This window comes from Protomyctophum parallelum, assembly GCF_964188405.1.
Source record: "Protomyctophum parallelum genome assembly, chromosome: 18".
NCBI lineage: Eukaryota > Metazoa > Chordata > Actinopteri > Myctophiformes > Myctophidae > Protomyctophum > Protomyctophum parallelum.
In genome coordinates this window covers 29,596,876-29,615,730 of record NC_139716.1, presented here as the reverse complement: position 1 = coordinate 29,615,730, position 18,855 = coordinate 29,596,876, and the positions used below count along the sequence as shown (strand labels likewise).

The 18,855-nt window shown below is 42.0% G+C and overlaps 1 protein-coding gene across 1 annotated transcript; it reads left to right on the top strand.

Moving 5' to 3' along the window:
- Window positions 1-219: 219 nt before the first annotated feature.
- Window positions 220-18,714, top strand: man2b2 (mannosidase, alpha, class 2B, member 2). The gene is made up of 19 exons (XM_083789234.1): window positions 220-440; window positions 1,045-1,191; window positions 1,343-1,448; window positions 1,581-1,753; window positions 1,998-2,116; window positions 2,263-2,440; window positions 2,529-2,727; window positions 3,314-3,504; window positions 3,855-4,026; window positions 6,597-6,733; window positions 7,047-7,324; window positions 8,028-8,219; window positions 9,586-9,829; window positions 10,312-10,422; window positions 10,846-11,038; window positions 11,387-11,530; window positions 12,051-12,157; window positions 13,628-13,745; window positions 17,818-18,714. The coding sequence occupies exons 1-19, from the start codon at window positions 306-308 to the stop codon at window positions 17,919-17,921; spliced, it is 3,048 nt and encodes a 1,015-aa protein (XP_083645360.1). The 5' UTR covers window positions 220-305; the 3' UTR covers window positions 17,922-18,714.
- The last annotated feature ends 141 nt before the right edge of the window (window positions 18,715-18,855 follow it).

The window sequence follows — 18,855 nt, the reverse complement described above, 5'->3', positions numbered from 1 at the left end:
TTTAATATATATATATATATATTTCCAGTTAATGAGTGTTATTATTTATTTTATTTTAAGAAGTTCAGGAAGAATCACTGAATCAGATTAGAAAGGTTCATAAACGTAATGTTCAAACATCAATGCGTGTAATGCCGCAGCGCTAAAAGCTTATTTGACCCCTTTCGCTATCCGTACTACAGGGGGCGTGTCTCGTGACAGTCACATGCTGCAGAAAAACAATAATAAGGAAGTTCTCCAGAGTTCTTTCATATATATTTTTAACCTTATGCTTAAGCACTTTATTTTCCTCCACGGGGCAGAACATGAGGACTTTAGCCGTTTTAATGTGTTTTCTTTATTGCAACCATGCGTGTGCAATGGGAAGAGAACAGAAACCCATTCAAACGTTTGTTATTCCTCACAGTCACATGGATGTTGGCTGGGTTTACACTGTGCAGGTACAATACCTTGTTTTGTTTTAATCCTTGAGTATTGACTATTTTCTTTTGCATTACTATACTACTATGTTTGCTTTAACCTGATTGTTTTTATATTGTGTCCACTGTACAGCACTTTGTAACCTTAATTGTTTGGAAAGGTGCTTTGATTGATACGTGTTCTTCATGGGGTAATCCCCCATATGTGCCCGCTCCAGAATAAGTGTAGGGACTGAGGGCACATATGGGGCAAAGGGGATTACTAGCGTATCAAGTGCCTATGATCAAGTGTCTATATGACAGTCTTGTATTGTGTCAAGGCTAAGAGACCTGCTCCATAACGTTTGGATGTCTCCTAACACTATGGACCAGATCTAGGCTAAGGGATAACTATTTTAATATAGTGGTTAAACTCAACAATGTTGTGTTAAAAGTAAAACAAATGTATTATCTAGCTCCAATCAAACTGTTATTGCTTTGAGGTATTGTTAAATATGTCACTCGCTGTGCTGTTCCCTATATGAGCAGGATGGCATTTTTTTTGTTTCTGTACAAGGCTATCGTGGGACAGCTGGAAACACAGGGTGTTACTTCTTTACCTTTTTTTCCCCTCATACTCTCATAGGAGAGTATGCATGCCTATGCAGCCAACGTGTATACCAGTATTACAGAAGAGCTGTCAAAAGCCAAACACCGGAAGTTCATTGCTGTGGAACAGGAATTTTTTAGACTGTGGTGGGATTCTGTGGCCACTGGCACCCATAAGAAACAAGTAAGGAGAGAGTAGACTTACATTTTTGTTTTCATCTCTAGTCTTATATATAAATATATATATATAAATACAAGAAAAATAAAATAATTATGGTTGTCTTGGGTGATCTAGTGTTGTGTCTTACTGTTATTTTTGTCTTTTCATCTTCTAGGTGCGACAGCTCATAAAAGAGGGCCGACTTGAGTTCATAATTGGGGGCCAAGTGATGCACGATGAGGCAGTGACCGATTTAGAGGATGAGATATTACAACTAACAGGTAGGGGGGGGGGAAATGATGTGGTCCATAACACATCTCTTTGAGATCCAACAACTGTGTAAAACACACATAAACAACACATTCACATTAACACACTGGTTCTTGCTTGCTCTTCTCTTTGTGCCATGTCAGAGGGCCACGGTTTCATCTATGAAACGTTTGCCGTGCGTCCTCAGTTTTCTTGGCATGTGGACCCGTTTGGAGCGTCTGCCACGACACCTGTCCTCTTTGCCCTGGCTGGGTTTAATGGCCACCTGATCTCTCGCATTGACTATGACCTCAAAGATGCGATGCAGAAATACAAGGTTATGTACTACTCAATCTGTCTGTCTGTACACCCAAGCACAGCCCTATTATGGGTCTCTGATAATCCTTCAATTCCAAGTTAGAGAATCCTTAGTCTCTGAACATTTCAAGAATTTTAAATTGACTCCTTATACATCTATGATGATCTATTCTTCATGAAACGTGTGCTTTTCTCAGATAATGGTTAAGGCGCACTAAGCCAAATGCACTGTATATACATACTTTTTTCTGTGATTGGAACAGAAATTACAGTTTGTTTGGCGAGGTTCTCCGTCCCTGTTGAAGGAGCAGCAAGAAATCTTCACTCACACCATGGACCAGTTTAGCTATTGCTCCCCATCCCACCTGTCCTTCTCTAACAGGTAAGCTTTCCTTGAGCTTGCTTTTGGCCCCCTTTGTGATTATAATGAATCGTATATTGCTACTTCTACTATGCTATAGGTTTTTTTGTTATTTTATAGCTGTGGGTGGTGTGAGAAGATAAAAATGTGTTGTTTTGACACCTCAGTTCTGGTTTCTATTGGAATGGAGTTGTCTTGTTCCCTGATCCCCCAAAAGATGGCATCTACCCCAACATGAGCCTGCCAGTCACCAAGGAGACAATACAGTCCTATGCCCAGGACATGGTTGAGAACATCAAGCAGAGGGCTGCCTGGTTCAGGACTGAACATGTGCTCTGGCCATGGGTGAGTCCAAAGAAACCTCACAAACTCTTTAATGGAGGGTTGATCGCTTCCTTTCATTTTAACCATGTTATCTTGTGGTTCTGTCTAGGGCTGTGACAAACAATTCTACAACGCATCAGTGCAGTTCAAGAACATGGATCCATTGATGGATTACATCAATGAGAACAGCAAGGAGCTCGGAGTGACAGTCCAGTATGCCACTCTCAGTGAATACTTCCAAGCCATCCATCAATCAGATATTACCTGGGATTCTAGAGGGAGTACAGATTTCCTGCCTTATTCCACTGGTTAGTGTTTATGTGTTGATAATGTCAATGGCTGACTCTAGTATGAGAAAACTGCTACAATCTGGGACTTATCTTACCGAATACAATTATTTATGTTAATATAATAAAACTAGGCAAACAATGGAACAGCGTACACAAGTAGTGAGGAGGTTCCGACCACTGGAGATAAACTGCTTCAAAGAAAGGAAGTCGCAGAGCTCGTAGCCACACCGCAATAACTGTTTTTTTGTCTTCTCCCTGAAGAAGACCGTTTAAAGTTAAACTTTAATGTGTCGAAGCTGTGCGACCTCCTTTCTTTGAAACAATAGGAAACTGCTTGACAATGTCAATAAAGTTATTTGAAGCAGACAGGACACTGGATTGTTACACCATCTGTTTTTCAAGTCGAACTTTGTTTTAATTACCTCTCTCCATTGCAAGAGAGAGACAAACAGACATACAACAGACTGTACAGAATGTAGCTATAACACAGCAGTAACATTTCTTTTTATTTTATTTATTCAGGAAAATTCTACTATGATACTAGAATAATAGCACATGTCTGTCTGTCTGGCTTTACATTGTTCATTTGTTTTTTTTCTTCCAGAATCTTACCAGGCATGGACTGGCTTCTATGCCTCCCGGAATGTTCTGAAAGGAGTGGCTCGCCGAGCCAGTTCCCGGCTCCATGCGGTTGAGACACTTTTTGCGCGGTACAGAGTCGGATTCCCCGATGGACCCGTGGCTAAAGATTGGGCCCTGGGTAAACTCCAGGCCCTCCGTTGGGCTGTCTCTGAGGTAGCCATGATTCAAATATGATTCAAATGCACTTAGCAACTTGAAACCTATAGCATCCATATTCTGGGGTGACAATTGCAGATCTACAAGCTGCCAACACGTTGTGAGCTTGTGAATATTTACAGCGAGGGCGAGGAGATCTGTAGAGGGAACAGACCTACTGTAGTATCTAAAAGCTCTGGGTGACACCAGTCAACTAAGTATATTGGTGGTACATTTCACATTTTATTCATCTGGTGTACAGGAAAAGGGGACACTAATACGGAATACTTTATTGAAATAACATGTTGGATATTTCTACATGACATCATTGAGATTACAGCAAGTGATGCTTGTTCTCACGTCCGTAGGTTCAGCACCATGATGGCATCACTGGCACGGAGTCTCCCAAGGTGGCAGACATGTACATGCAACACCTCAGCCAGGCCATGATGGGTGTGGAGGAGGTCCTGGCTGCACTCTTCCTGCTCCCACATCGCCTAGGCATGTCTGGTGTTCTTGGCACCCACGATCACAGAAAAGGTATTAGCAGCACGATAGCATGATCTTTCCTAGGTGAAGTTCAACACATTTAGATGGCACTTTACGCAAATGTTGATCAACACACACACACTGTGCCTGCAATTATACCCCCAATTAAGGCTGGATAGCCATATCTTTTCAACTCTCTAGGCTAGGCTATATTTATCATGGTATTGTGGTTGATTGTCCACTGCCAATTATGCGGCATGTTAAGCATTTTGTCAGCTTCCCTTAACTGGCTTCCTGTTATATTATATTATAAATAATATACTCTAAAGGTTGTCAACCGTCTTAATTATTGTTGTTGGTCCTTCTGCTTGATCTTCTTCCTCGGGAGTTCTCCATCAGTTTATGATGGCATAAATACTGGTGTAGTTTTGACATCCAACCATGCCATCATCCCTTGCAAGTTGCAACAACAACAACAGGAAAAAAAAGACCAGATCTATTCACTTGACACTTCCTGAAAATGCAGCAGGACAGCTTCATAGTGTCACAGATGCCATCTAGTGGACGAGTAGATGCTTGCACATTACAGTGATAAACTAGAAAAAGTGCCCTTCTGGGCACAGGTCTCCACCAGGTTATCCACAGATCCGTGCAGTTAGAGGTAAAAACACTTTTGGGCCAGTTATAGCGCCACCTTGAGGCTGAGTTGAAATTGTTCATGTGGCATTTCGTCCTCGGCCTAGTGGGAATGTGCGTGCACAATTTCAGGGAAATCACGCGATGTGTTCATGATTTGCAGCATTTTGTTTGAAACTGAGCACTCCTGTGAACTTTGGAAGCCAATCTTAACCAATCAGGATGGAGTCTGAGAAATCTGAAAGACCCGTTTCGTTGAATGGCTCTAGAGAGACTGTGTACTAATTTGCGTGATGTTTGGACAAAATCTGTAGGTGTACTGTGAAAAAACTTGTTTTGCACAAAGCGGCCTCCTGGTGGCGCTATAACAGGCCGTTCTGGAAAGTTTGGGGCAGAGGTTCATGGTTGGCATCCAGGGAGTGTGTGTGCAAAATTTGGCATCGACCGGGTTAACGGTGGCTGAGATTAGCTGGTCACGGACGGACGGACACACGGACACACGGACACACGGACGGACGGACGGAGTGCAAAACATACTCTCCCCATGCCTTCGGCTGGTGGAGACAATAATCCAATGCAAGAAAACGCAAGACAACGCAAGGACTATGCATGTATAAAATAACCTTGCTTTTTTTTGTGTCCGTTTGACTCCCCCACGCAAGGAACAAAACGGACTATGTAGAGGCTTTTACGGCCCGGCACACCAGGTACAAAACACTGCTGATGACCTACAAGGCAATCAAAGGCTTGGCACACCGTACCTCCAGGACATGACCCAACCCCACTCTTTCCGCTCACTTAGATCAGCAAGATCAGCTAACACAGGAAGGCAAGAAGAAAGGGGATAGAAACAATGAGGAGTGCTAGAGAGTGAGCTGGTATATCTGAAGAGTTGAGTTGACAGACTGCAGTGGAAGATAAGTCTGCAGTTCTGACTGCCAGGCGGGAGTTTATTCTACCGCTTGCGAGCCAGGAGGGAGAAGAGTCTGTATGGGTGGAGAGTGGAGAAAGTTCAAACAGCCTTCCTGTTTGAACCTAGATGTTAGTTATAACAATGCAGATTTATGTTGGTTACTTGTTCACATTTTGTGTTAAAATAATTAGATTTGTTTTTCTTGACCACATGTTGTTTCCAGCATGTTGACCAGCATGTTGTTTCAACAGTTGATTCTACCTCCTTGTATCCTAGTTTCTTTTAAGCACTATATTGTTCTCTTTGCATCCTACTTAAACTACTTGTCTTAAACAGTATGTGGCTATTTACCTTGTAGTTCAGCCAACGCAGGGAAGATGGAAGTACCCTCACTAAAAACGCGGGGACAACGCACGTCCCAAACTCTTCTCCCTTCTAGCTCCAAAACTGTGGAATGCACTTCCCGTTGCATTCAGTACTGCAGCATCACTCCCAATCTTCCGCCGTAGTCTGAAAACCCACCTTTTCAGACACCATCATGGCCCATAGCACTTACCCTACCCCCTTAGATAGCACTTCTTTAGGTGTTGATACAGACTTATAGCATGTTATGTAGACAGCACTATAATTGCATTGTATGTAGTCATAGCACGTCATAGTACATATGTATAGCATAGTATAGTATATTTGTATAGTTTATATGTATAGTTTCATTATATAGATATTCCACTGTTACGTTCTTGGCTTACGCATGTTTCATGATAAATGCTTTTTATATATTATGTGATGTATTCCCATGCTTTTTTGTTCTTTCTTAATGTAAATCGCTCAGGATTAAGAGCGTCTGCTAAATGCCTAAATTGTAATTGTAAATTGTAGTAGTTATTGTTGAGGAGGGTTCATGCAATTTACTCTGATTTCCCACTGGATGAAACAAGCATCTGATTGATTGAAATGAATTGATGTCTAAATTATACATTGTAGGGATTTGTTTATGAACCTCTAGGCCAGCGCCAGTGAAGTCTGATGAATGGTTTGTACTAGTTACTGGAAGTGATACTTCTCATGTCAGGCTCTCCACAGAACTTGGAGCAACACATCATCGTCTTCAACCCCCTGGCGTGGAACATCACCACTTTAATCAACATGACGGTAACCTTCCCTATGGCAACTGTCTTTGATGAGGATCAACAGGCTGTGCCTGCACAGGTGCCTCTTTTATTTATTTGATTGTATTATCATTTAAGCTTGAATTTAAAGTACTTTGTTAAAAGGAAGGAATTATTTGATCTGAGTAATGTCTGAGTAATGATGTAATAATCATAATGTACTTTATCAAAGATATTCGCCTCCTCTCATATTTCTGTCATGAACTTTTTGTAATATCGAAATCCATATCATCAGGTTTCTTTTGTACACACAATTATATATTTACTGTTTATTTATTCAGTTCCACTCATCGAAAAAGCACTTTAGCAACTCAGGTGTTGATAAAACATGTCTCTTTTTCCCCCAACCAAAGATTCAGAGGTCCGCACAGTCCAACGAGACCTATGACCTCTTCATTGTGGTGAACCTGAGGGGCCTTGAGCACAGGAAGTACCTAATTAAGTTCTCTGAGGAGCCATGTTCTGTGGGACCCGAGTGCAGCTCCACCTATGTGGCAAAAGGGGTGCCGTTCGAAAGACGCATCCTTCACAGTGGGGCGAAAACGGGAAGGAGGCTCCTGCCTGTTCTGAGTGAATGTTACAAACTCATGTATGACCAGGATACCAATCTGCTGCACAGCATCACCCACAAGTAAGCTTTTTAACTTTTAACTAGGGGTGTCAAATTTCCAAAAATCGATTTTTATTTATTTATTATTTATATATATTTTATATATATATTTTTTTAGATTTCTTTTTTGATTTTCTTTTCTGGTTAAAGTTACACGAGTTTTCACTACATGGTGTTTGTGATATGAAATGTAAGCTTACCCTAATCACAGTAAACATCATGTCTTCAGTCATTTTCAAGTTACTGTATAGTCACTTCAGTTGGCTGGAGTAGATTGTGATGAAATCCTATGTATTGAATCGAGAATCATTTTGAAATTTGAATAGATAATCGTTTTTAATCTGGAAAAAAATGCTTTTGAATTAAAAGAAAATCTTTTTTGGATTGAGAATCGAGTTGAATCGAAATAATCAATTTTGAATCGAATCGTGACCCCAAGAATCGGAATCGAATCGTGGGACACCCAAAGATTCACAGCCCTACTTTTAGAGTTGACTGGGGTCACCCAGGGCTCCATACTATGTATGCTCACTCCTTTTTCGCCTCTACACCAAATCTTTGCCTCATATAGCTGATATACACACTAATACCATTGTGTAATTCACCGTATGCAATTTATGCAAGTTTCTTTGAGATTTCATCATGTTAGTTTATGGGCAGACTTTCACCTGCTTGTAAAGCCACATCATGAATTTGTCTTTAACTTTTTTCGGACTCTCGACAGGTTAGGAAAGAGGAGAGTGAGGATGACTCAAGATTTCTGGGAGTACCGTGCTAATGGAAAAACAAAAGCAGGGCCCATCTCTGATAATTACATCTTTACTGCCAATGGTACAGCCGTGAGGGCTTACAAGGCTGTGGAAATGGAAATAATCCCTGGCAAGATCGTGTCTGAGATCCGACAATACTTCTACAGGTGAAGTTTCATTGTGCTTTTTTTGAGTTATTGTTGGTCTCTTTCCCCTAACTCTAGTGGTAGTTTTGTCAAAGCCTCTCCACTCTCAGTATTAACCCCTTAAACCCTAAATACTTCATTGACCAGAGTCCCCCAGGGGTATATAATCTATACTGGGCCCCCTCCATTTTTCTCTCTGCCAAAACAAACCCATAACAATGCATCATGTTGCAGAGCTTTTTGAGCGTTTGCCTATTTTCGCTGAACGCCAAAATAACAATAATAATAATCTCAAACTGCTTTTCTTAGTACCCAAAGACGTACTCATGTAAAGATATGGGGGGGCATGAGAAAATGAGTAAAGTAAAAATAATGTATTCGGGTGGAAAAACACAAACAAACAAAAGTGGAATGAGTTGGCTGGGGAAAGCAATTAGCTAGAGATCATGTAGCTATCATATGATCGATCGACAAAAATTACATATACTTTTTCAATTCAATTTCAATTCCCCCCCATTTCTTAACTCATTCCATGCCCATGACATGATTGATGACCTTTACGCTGTTCGCTAATCTATGGAACATCCATGGTTTTGATGAGTTTATTTTAGCTCTCGGATCACCTCAGGACTCGTTGATCACGTGACTGGAAGAAAAATAGTCACATTTGGTGGACCCTCTTGTAAACAAGTGTAATACTTTATTGGGTCGTCCACTCGCAGTTAACAGTCTTTGTATTGAGTTGTGCTTGAAATGTAGTGTAATTCTGCAAACTGTTAATAAATATTTCAATCAATCAAAACATGCGTGTGCACAGGACTGGAGTGAAAACTCCACTATAATAGCAGTCCAGTTGAGCGAGCTCCCAACAACAGCTTGTAACTTTCAAATGGATTGTCGCGTATAGACCATGATTTGTTCCCGATTCTACAATATCCGCCGCGCGCGTCATTTGAGAATGGAATGGAGACACGCAAAATATTCTGTGGTTTTTCAAAGGGTAGGTGAAAACTCTCTATAAACCTGGGCTTGCAAGAAATACTCCACCCAGTCCCTACTCCCTACTGCCTGAGCAGCCTCGGTCCCGGGCTTACTTATCTGCGAAAAGAAAAGCCTGGTCACAATGTAAGGCAGAGAGGCTATCGGTGGATGTATCCTCCGGAACATCCGGCAAATGTATTTCCCCCGGATACGATATTTTCCCGGCCAATCGCAACACTTGCTTCATTCGCGGAGAATGTAAAGCATCAACGTCATTTCCTTGGGCAATACTTCCGCTAAAATCCTGCAACTTCCGTCGATAGTCTTTTCAGCGTAGGTCTTGCCCAGGGTGCTGCCTGAGTGGTATCATGTCCCAATGAACGAATACATTCTTTCCCTCCCGTAGAGAGGCAGACGATAAGAAGCACGTCTACTCCATTAGCACCCGCGTCCCAGGGGGCGTCAGTGGCAGGCCGCTGTGTCACCGGCTGGAACAGAGCTACTCCGTCGGCCCCTTGGCCGTCAACACAGAGGTCCTCCTCAGGACCGGCACCACGCTGGACAACGACAGGACACTGTACACGGACGACAACGGCTACCAGATGATGAGGAGGACCTACAAGGAGTTCACTAACAACACCCTGGCCAGGGTAAAACACATCGGATTCATTACATGCCATTGCATTAGTTGCTCTCTGGTTCTTTACAAAATAATGTTAAAACCTTAATATCCCAACTATGTTGGCAATCCATTTTCAATAATCATGTCATAGATGATTAAGTATTTCAATCATGTGCTAGATTCTTATTATCTTTTTATTATTATACTGCAGTCATGTTATTTGTAAATTATATGTATTTATTATTATTTACAAGTCATGTTTTAAATGTTTTTATTATGTTATACATAGTCCGAGCCCCTTTGGGCTTCTTGCCTCCTCCTAGCACTTTACTTTTTATATTTTTGCGTACGCTTTTGTATTGTTTTTAAATTGTGCTAAATAAAATAAAATTAAACATTAGACCAGGGGCTCCTAAAACATCTCCAAAAAGATCCCGCCCGTTGTGAAATGATTAAAAGAAAACAAGGAAATGGTGCATAATGTATATGAAAACATTCTGACCTCTTCAGAACTACTATCCCATGGTTCGGGCAGCGTACATCGAAGATGACATCAGCCGCCTGGTGCTCCTCAGTGACAGGGCCCATGGGGTGTCCAGTCAGGCCCATGGACAACTAGAGGTACGCACACACACACACACACACACACACACACGTGTGCGTGCACACATACTCACTCACTCCCTCACCTTATACCAGTAAGACGCCCTAAAGGGCGAGGTCGCGTGCACGCATCCGCTTGGGTGACAGCAGACTGCTGGGTGAGCGCTGGCACTTTGGCATGGGGGGGGTCATATCAACATATGGAATGAATTCTGTACTGGCCATAATATATGGAGTGTGGCTTTAGTATTTAATTTCAATGTTTTACAGAGAGGCTGAGATTTGAAAGTTCGTAGCGGTCGAAAGAGTGCAGTTCTAGTTTATATTGTGTCCACTGTACAGCACTTTGTAACATTGTTTCGAAAGATGCTTTATAAATAAAATGTACACTCACTCACTCACTCACTCACTCACTCGGTTCTCTCCTGTCCCCTCCTCCAGGTGATGCTTCACAGGCGTCTGTGGAATGACCGGCCGTGGAACCTTGGCTACAACCTGACACTGAACGACAGCTCAGTGGTACGGCCCACCCTGTGGATGATTCTGGGCTCTATCAATGCCACTACCCGACTCTACCACAGGGGGGCGATAGAGTTGCAGCACAGACCTATTGTCATGCCCATAGACCAGCCTGGTAAGTATAGTTAGTCACTAGTCTATCAGACATGGAGCCCTATATCTTGTGCCACCCCTTATTCCTAAACGTATTTGCCATTTTTTAAACTATTTTAAAACATTTAAAAATAGTACAAATAGCCGATCTACAAGCTAACAACGTGTGGATGTTGAGTGTGTAAACTGAAACTCTAATCAATGTTTGTTTTTAATGCAACCCAGGATTGAGATTTATATATATAGTATATTTTACTTTGACTATAATGTCTACAATCAAAGTAGAGTCATTAGAACTGTAAAATAATATGGAAGTCTGAATTAGAATCGAGTCTACTCTATTTTCTACTGATAATATTCTACTGTGTAGAGAGAACCTGGCTGACGGAGCCCAGAGGAGGCGTTCCAGTACAACCCGTGGTGCTTCCTCCAAACCTCCACCTGCTGACCCTCAGTATCCCCGGGTGGAACTACAGCTCCAAACACAGCCTGCACCTCAGCCTCGTTGACTCAGGTCAGCTGACGCACCGTCCGGACGTCCATTCACTGGTCATATCATCTCAAAGAACGGGCCCTTATTGATATGTCGCAGAAGGAGAATTCGAGTGTCGATGTTGCTCTGTCATCTGTGAAATTTTGATTATGGAAAGACGAATTTGCTTGTAATAATAATACCTGGGACTTATATAGCGCTTTTCTAATACCCAAAGACGCTTTACATGTGTGGTGGCCGGGGGGGACGGACGGGGGGGGACGGGACATGAGAAAATTACAACTTCATTAGAAAGCAAGTAAAATAAGAGTAAAAACCAATAAGAACAGTACAAGTTAAAAACGCATCAGCTCGGGAATACTTTTCTGAACAGGTGGGTTTTCAGTGCGGTTTTGAAGGTGGGGAGTGAGGGGGCATCCCGGATCTGTTTGGGGAGGGCATTCCAGAGGGTAGGGGCGGCCACGGAGAAGGCCCTTTTGTGTGAGATATAGGCCAGGTTGACTTGATTTGATCTGAGTGTGTTCTCCATGTCTCGACAAAGATCTCCAGTCTGGGCCGGACTATGATCGGGTCCTACTGAGAATCATGCATCTCTATGAGGACGGGGAAGACCCAGTGCTCTCTAAGCCGGTGTCCATAAACCTGAAGGTAATCCGCACAGTCGCACACACACACACATGCCAAAATGTTGCCACAGATGCAGCTATAACATTAAAACCACTTAAGCCTGACCTGAGACCAGATTCTACAAAATGTCTTCCGAATCCTGACAGTTTTCTGAAGAAAATCCTGTTTCTATATCGGTGCTTCTCAAACAATTTCATGTCAAGGACCCCAAAAATTATATGTAATTGGCTGCCGACCTACATCTGAAAATACTTAGTTTCAGTAACCCGCAGAAGCAAAGATGAGTTCAAAGCGTTCGCTTGTGATTTTAATTATATATTCAAATATTTTCACACGTTTTCACGGTTTTTGATATACAGCTTTAATGTTTGTGTTGTCTGAACAAGCATTAAAAATGCCATTGACAATTAATGGAGAATTTAAGTCATATGTGTCTGAGCAAATTATGTCGTTGGGAACCCTTGGCCAATAAGGGACCACCATTCTTGATGAGGATGCACAATGATTAGAGTGCCCCTCACAGGTGTGATTTTTCAAATATAGCAGATCTACAAGCTCATAGCACGGCACTCGGCTAAAGTTTCAAATGGTGGTTAAAGTGGTTAAAAGCTATAAGGCGACACAGATGCGTCCTCAGGTCTAAATGGGTTTGTTACCGTGACCCTCTACTAAGGGCCGGGCCTCTCTACGAAGAAGCTGGTTACGTGTTATCTGGTTGTGGCAGGACGAGGCACACACTGGGCTGAACTGGGCCTTAGATATAGACAGAGTTACACAAACTGCTTTCACTTCATGGGGCCAGTCCAATGGCAGCTCTCCTACATAGACAACCAACTGGGCCAACAAGTCCTGGACCGGAAGTAGGCAGAAATGCATTGGACTCAGGCAACAGCCCAGCTTTAATGATCTTAAATCCCCTTTATTTTAAATTGTTTTGTAGTAATAGTACAACATAAACAATACAGAGACTTTAGTTGTTACTGTACAATACTTTAAAACAGTTGTCATGTTGCACACATGCTTAAAATAGCTCTCGTTTGCGCCGCCCTCGTTGAAAACAATGTATTTCCAACTCCAGCTTGGCTCAGTTCAGGCTGCATGAACAGCGCTCGGGCTCTCTGTTTCTGCCCCCTCTATATCGTAACGATGGCTCTGGACTGAATGTGCCTTGAGGAATGGGGTGTGTATATACGAGTGTGATCTCCTCAGGTGTTCGTATAACTGACTCTTAACTGATCTGCCCCTTGGACCCGTTCTAAGCGCTGATGAGATGAGAGATGAGATATACTTTATTAATGTCGTTGATGAAAATAGTCAATCTACACGCTCACAACGCATTGTGATGTGCTGTGAGCTTGTAGATCGGTTATTTCCACCTAATGTTGGCCCACCGAATAGGGACGTTAGGGTTCATCTGGTTAATTTTATCCCATTGTAATAAGACATACAGTTCTTTCCTTTTTTTTTAATGACCATTTCCTGTGCAAACAGGAAGTTCTGAAAGGCATGGGGGAAGTGAGCGCACTGGAGGAACGTTCTCTGACGGGGACGTGGGACATCGCTGATCTCCAAAGATGGAAGTGGAAGACGAAGGATAACTCGGAACCAGGTGAGAGAGATGTTTGGATGCATTTTGTACACTCTCAGTTAGGGCGTCGTGCAGCTTGGGACGCGGCGGTGGGTAAAACAATAACCAACCTGATACATTTTGACCTGAGATCAGATTCTGTCTTCTACATCCTGACAGTTTTCTGAAAAAGCTATGTTTCTATGTCAGTCGTTCTTCGATTTTTCAAAAACGCCTTCAAGCGCCTCCTATTCCCCCGTCACAGAGACTTGAGTAAAAACCAAGGAAGCTTATAGAAGGAAGTGTCATGGACACGTGACTGGACGTTGGGGCTGCACCATGACACTCTTCAGTGGCAAATCTCGCACCGGAAGTGCGATAAATACATGGCAGTGGATGGGAGCCCGCTGGACATTATTTATGAACGATAGCGTCCTTTGACATATAATTGGTTCAGGAATATAAAAGAAGACATATCACAGATTGTTTTCCGAGTGGGTGTTTTTCGACTTGCAAACTATTTCATTTTATTGAGGTATCTAAACAGCACAGAGTAAGTTTCTACCTGTGCTTAACCTGACTCCGCCAGAAGGTGGCAGTTTTGAGTTCACAACCTGTCTCAAAAAGACCAAAAGCCCATGTTGGTTTTCATTCAACATTACAAACTAAATAACGCCTTTCATTTGTTGAAAATAAAGTGTTGTCAGTGGTGTTTGATGAAATACTTTCACTCAAGTAAAAGTTGCCTATTATCACAATGTAATATTGCCACTTTCCAGCAAAATATACTTACAGTACTAAAGTAAAAGTATTCACATAAAACAATCTAACATTATTGAAAATAGTAGAAATAGGGCTTAAGTGGTTTTAGAATAATATGCAAATTAACTGGCTACAGTTAATACGCTGTTGTAGTAACAATCTGCCTAGTATACAGTAGTTTTAAGTAGTAATAGTAGTCTAGTAATACATAATTGTAGTGAAAGTACTAATATTAGTAATATTTGCATGTTAGTAGTAATATTTGCAAGTGAAATGTAGAGGTAATATAAAACGAGTTAAGTGTCATGTCCCTCAAAATAGTAGGCATACAGTACTTGAATAAATGTGCTTAGTTGCCACTGCAGGTCAGTCCTTTAAATTAATTACATTTCATATTCATGCATTTATATTTACAAATATTTCCATAACAATTCAATTCAAAGGAGCTTTAGTAGAAATAACATTATTTAACTCCTACTGAAAATGGATTAGCTGGCAGACAGCTGTCATGACTGTCAATCAGTCTATATCAGCACGTTGAGCAGTGAGAAACCTACACTTAGGCTATTTAGGCTGTTTGGATACCTAAATAAAATTATGTAAGTTCTGGGAGTAGAAAATGTTTTTTCATTTCTTTTCTGTATTCATGTCTTCTTTTATTTTCCAGAAGCACCAAAGTGTCTGCTTCAGTTTTCCATTCTGCCACCTATTGTGACGAATCTGCCGGCTGGAATTGCAGACAGCCTTCACATTCAGAAACATACTTTGTGCTCTTTGGATAGCTCTATAAAATTACACAGTGTACACATCGAAAAGCAACACAGCAGACAATAATGTGTTATATGTCTTCTGTTATTTTCCAGAAGTGATACTTTTACAATGGTCTCAATCGTTCAGAAATAGAGTTTGTTTATGTGCTTGTCCACTCGGCTCCATTCACTCCAATGTGTTCCCCGCAGTTTCAGCAGCAGATTGCCACTCAGACAGTGTGACGAATCTGCCGGCTTGAATTGCATGGTAGAGAAAATGACAGTGTCTTTTCCTCATAATCTTCCTTGGTAAAAACAAGGAAGTGTGGCTCGCTCTGGTGGGCGCAAAGCGTAGCTACTTTTGTGAATTTAAAGGACCACTTCACCACTTTTCAACATATCTTCATATAATAGGTCCTCACTAATAATCATGAAAAAATTGCGCAATTCTTTTCTACTCGGGCTGTGTCTCATAGGAGGGCTGAGGGCAGTTTAGAAACCGTCTTCCAGTGACATCATCATTAGGCAGGTTATTTTTTAAACAAGATTATTTTACAGAAATGTTTAGATTCTCATTATCGTGAGAATGATGGCTCCCATTTTTGCATTGCAACTTTTCAGGACTAGAAAGCCTGCAGTTTCTATTAGCTTGTATTCCCCATCGATGATGTCACTGGAAGACGGTTTCTGAACTGCCCACAGCCCTCCTATGAGACACAGACTGAGTAGGAAAAAAAATCGCCATTTTTTTCAAGATTATTATTGAGGACCTATTATATGAAGATAGGTTGAAAAGTGGTGAAGTGGTCCTTTAATAGTTTTATGAGGTTAATATTGCTAAATGTTTGTAACCGTTTTTAGAAAAAGCAATAAGCCACGCGAGGTCCCAGCTTACCTTGTATTTTATAATGGCTGACAGGGTAGGAGACCCGGGCCTCCGCTACGCATCAGGTCTCACGACGCCTCTCAGCCGCTTCGGCCTCACGGGCCTTCGTCAGGTATGAGTAACGGTAACATTTCAGTCGGATAAGATAACTCACGAAAAGATTGAACAAATATTCATTATAGAATGAGAATACAAGTGTGCATATAACATTTTATCTTGGCGTTCGGCTCTGCTACATTTTTCTCCCTGCTCGGCACATTCATACAACCATTGAGCATTAAGAGCAGGGATTGATTGAAGTATTTATTCACAGATTGGAGAATTACAGTACATTTCAAGCACAACTCAATACAAAAACTGTTAACTGTGGACGCACCTTAAAGCATTACACTTGGTTACAATAGGGTCCACCATGTTCAATTCATCATAACATTTAGAGACGTACAAATATACACAATCATCATAGAGGTAAAAATCACCCGTGTGAAGTGAGTGGTGCAACTCCGTGTGAGTGGTGCAACTTCCGGGGAGTCCCCGGAAGTTCCAGACCCACAGGACCACAGCCAGGGTGCCCCACGTCCAAAACGGTAGAGAAATGAGAGAGTTACCATGTGGGAGAATCCGGGGGTCCCCGGGGAGTTCCCGGGGGGTCCCCGGAACATCCAGATCCAGACCCCCGGGGACGTGCCCAGGGGACGGGCCGATTCCGGCGAGCCGCCCAACGTAGGAAACGGTTGAGAAATGACAGAGTTACCGTGTGGGGGTCCAGGTTGTGAAAAACAACCATGCTATTTTCGTGCTCAACCCAGGCACCCAGCCAGCCACACACATGGCTACACAAATAACATACAGAGGGGAAAAGTGGTGGGTGGGGGATTCCAAATTTACAGGTTGCCAGTTTCGAAGTGCCCTTTGAGAGCGGTTTTGGAGGAGTTAAGGGATTCGCATGTCTTAATGACTGTTGGTAGGGCGTTCCACTTTTTGGTGGCATTGGAGCGAAATTAATTTAGTCCCTTGTTTGTGCCGAATCTGGGTTGCACATGGTTTGTTGAACTCCCTCTGGTGTTGTGGGTGTGGACTTTGCTGACATTAAGGAAGTATTTAGACATGTATTTACATGGGTATCTTGGTGGTGTGTCGAATCTTGTTGACCAGACCCATTGCAAGATGCTGTACTGTCGTCAACCCTAAGCCATTCCAGCCTGTCAACGTGGGCAGGGGTGAGTTGGGTGAGACCCAGTATTAGCCTGAGCAGTTTGTTTTGGGAAGTCTGGAGCCTTGTTTTAAGGGCCTTTTTAGGTGCTGTGCTGTACCAGGAGGTGCATGCATAGTCGAAGAAACCTTGTACGAGGGCTCCTGTCAGGGTCTTCAAGGTGTTCTTGTTGACCAGTGAGTAGATCCTGTATAGGAATCTTGTTCTTTGGTTGACTTTTTTGATTATGTTGGTGGTCATTTTATCTCCGGAAGGATTTGCCTCCAGGATGGAACCTAGGTACTAGATAGATGTACTGTACATTGTATATCTATCTCCTTGCTCTTAACTGGCATGTACAGCCTGTAAATCCACATACCCCAGCATTCAGCTTTATCAATAAAATGCCAAATAACTCAATTATTAATAAAAGAAAACATTTCTAAGACTTAAATACAATTAAAAAGAAAATAAAGGTTTTTTGGTACGCACCATGTATATACGAATGTGTTTTTTGTATTGCAGACAACAAACGGTGGTGTGGCGGTCAAACAACTGAAGATTTCAATGTGATCATCTCACCCAAAGAGATCAGGACCTTCTTTGTTCACTTCAGCTCTAACATTTGACTGTCCCCGCTCTGCCTTTCTGTGAAGACAGCCACACTTAAAGAAGAGTTCCGGACAACTCGTTTTCTTTTAGTCCTTAAATCTCCTAAGATTATACCTGCTCTCCCGAGCCTCGAACAGCTCCTGGACACAGCACGGAAGCAGTCTGTTATGTGCTTTATACATTATAACTGCTGTTGAGAGGTCTACCAGATCATGCAGTTTTATGGTGTGTGTGACTGAATAAAAAGTGGATTTGTTGGTGCGTACTAATCGGCGTGATTAATAATTCGGATTGCTTTCTTTTGGAGTAGGAATATTGGGTTGATGTTTGATTTATAGTTGCTCCCCCATACTTCCACACAATAACTGATGTGCGGAAGTACGAGGGAGCAATACAAGTACGTTTCTGGTCCAGAATTGGTTTCATCTTATACAGTATTGCAATAGTTTTAGAGACTTTGGTTCTTAAATTGTTTATGTATGTTTTCCAGTTTAGTTTATTGTCAATTGTAATTCCTAAAAATGTACTGTCCTGCACTTGTTCAATTTCGTCTTCAGCAAAATTGATTTTGATCTGTTTGTCTATTTTCCTGTTACCAAAGATGATGAATTTAGTTTTGCTTAAGTTTAGTGACAAGTTATAAGCTCTTTTTCTACTGTATCATCCTGTGCAATACAGACTTGTGTCATCCGCGAACAGAACACAAATTAGATTTTTCAATATTTCACATATCGTGTATGCACGCCTTGTGGGACTCCATATGAGATGTTTTGTTTTTCAGACTTAACACTGTTCAGTGTTGTCTGTGGCTGTAGGCTATAATGTATGCTCTGTGGTTTTCAACAAGTGGTCCGGGGACCGCCAGTGGGCCTTGAGGCGGTCCCAAGTGGTCCCCAGCTAAAGGATGGAGAGTTGGTACCCACCACTGTGCACTTTATGAGAACTCAGGTT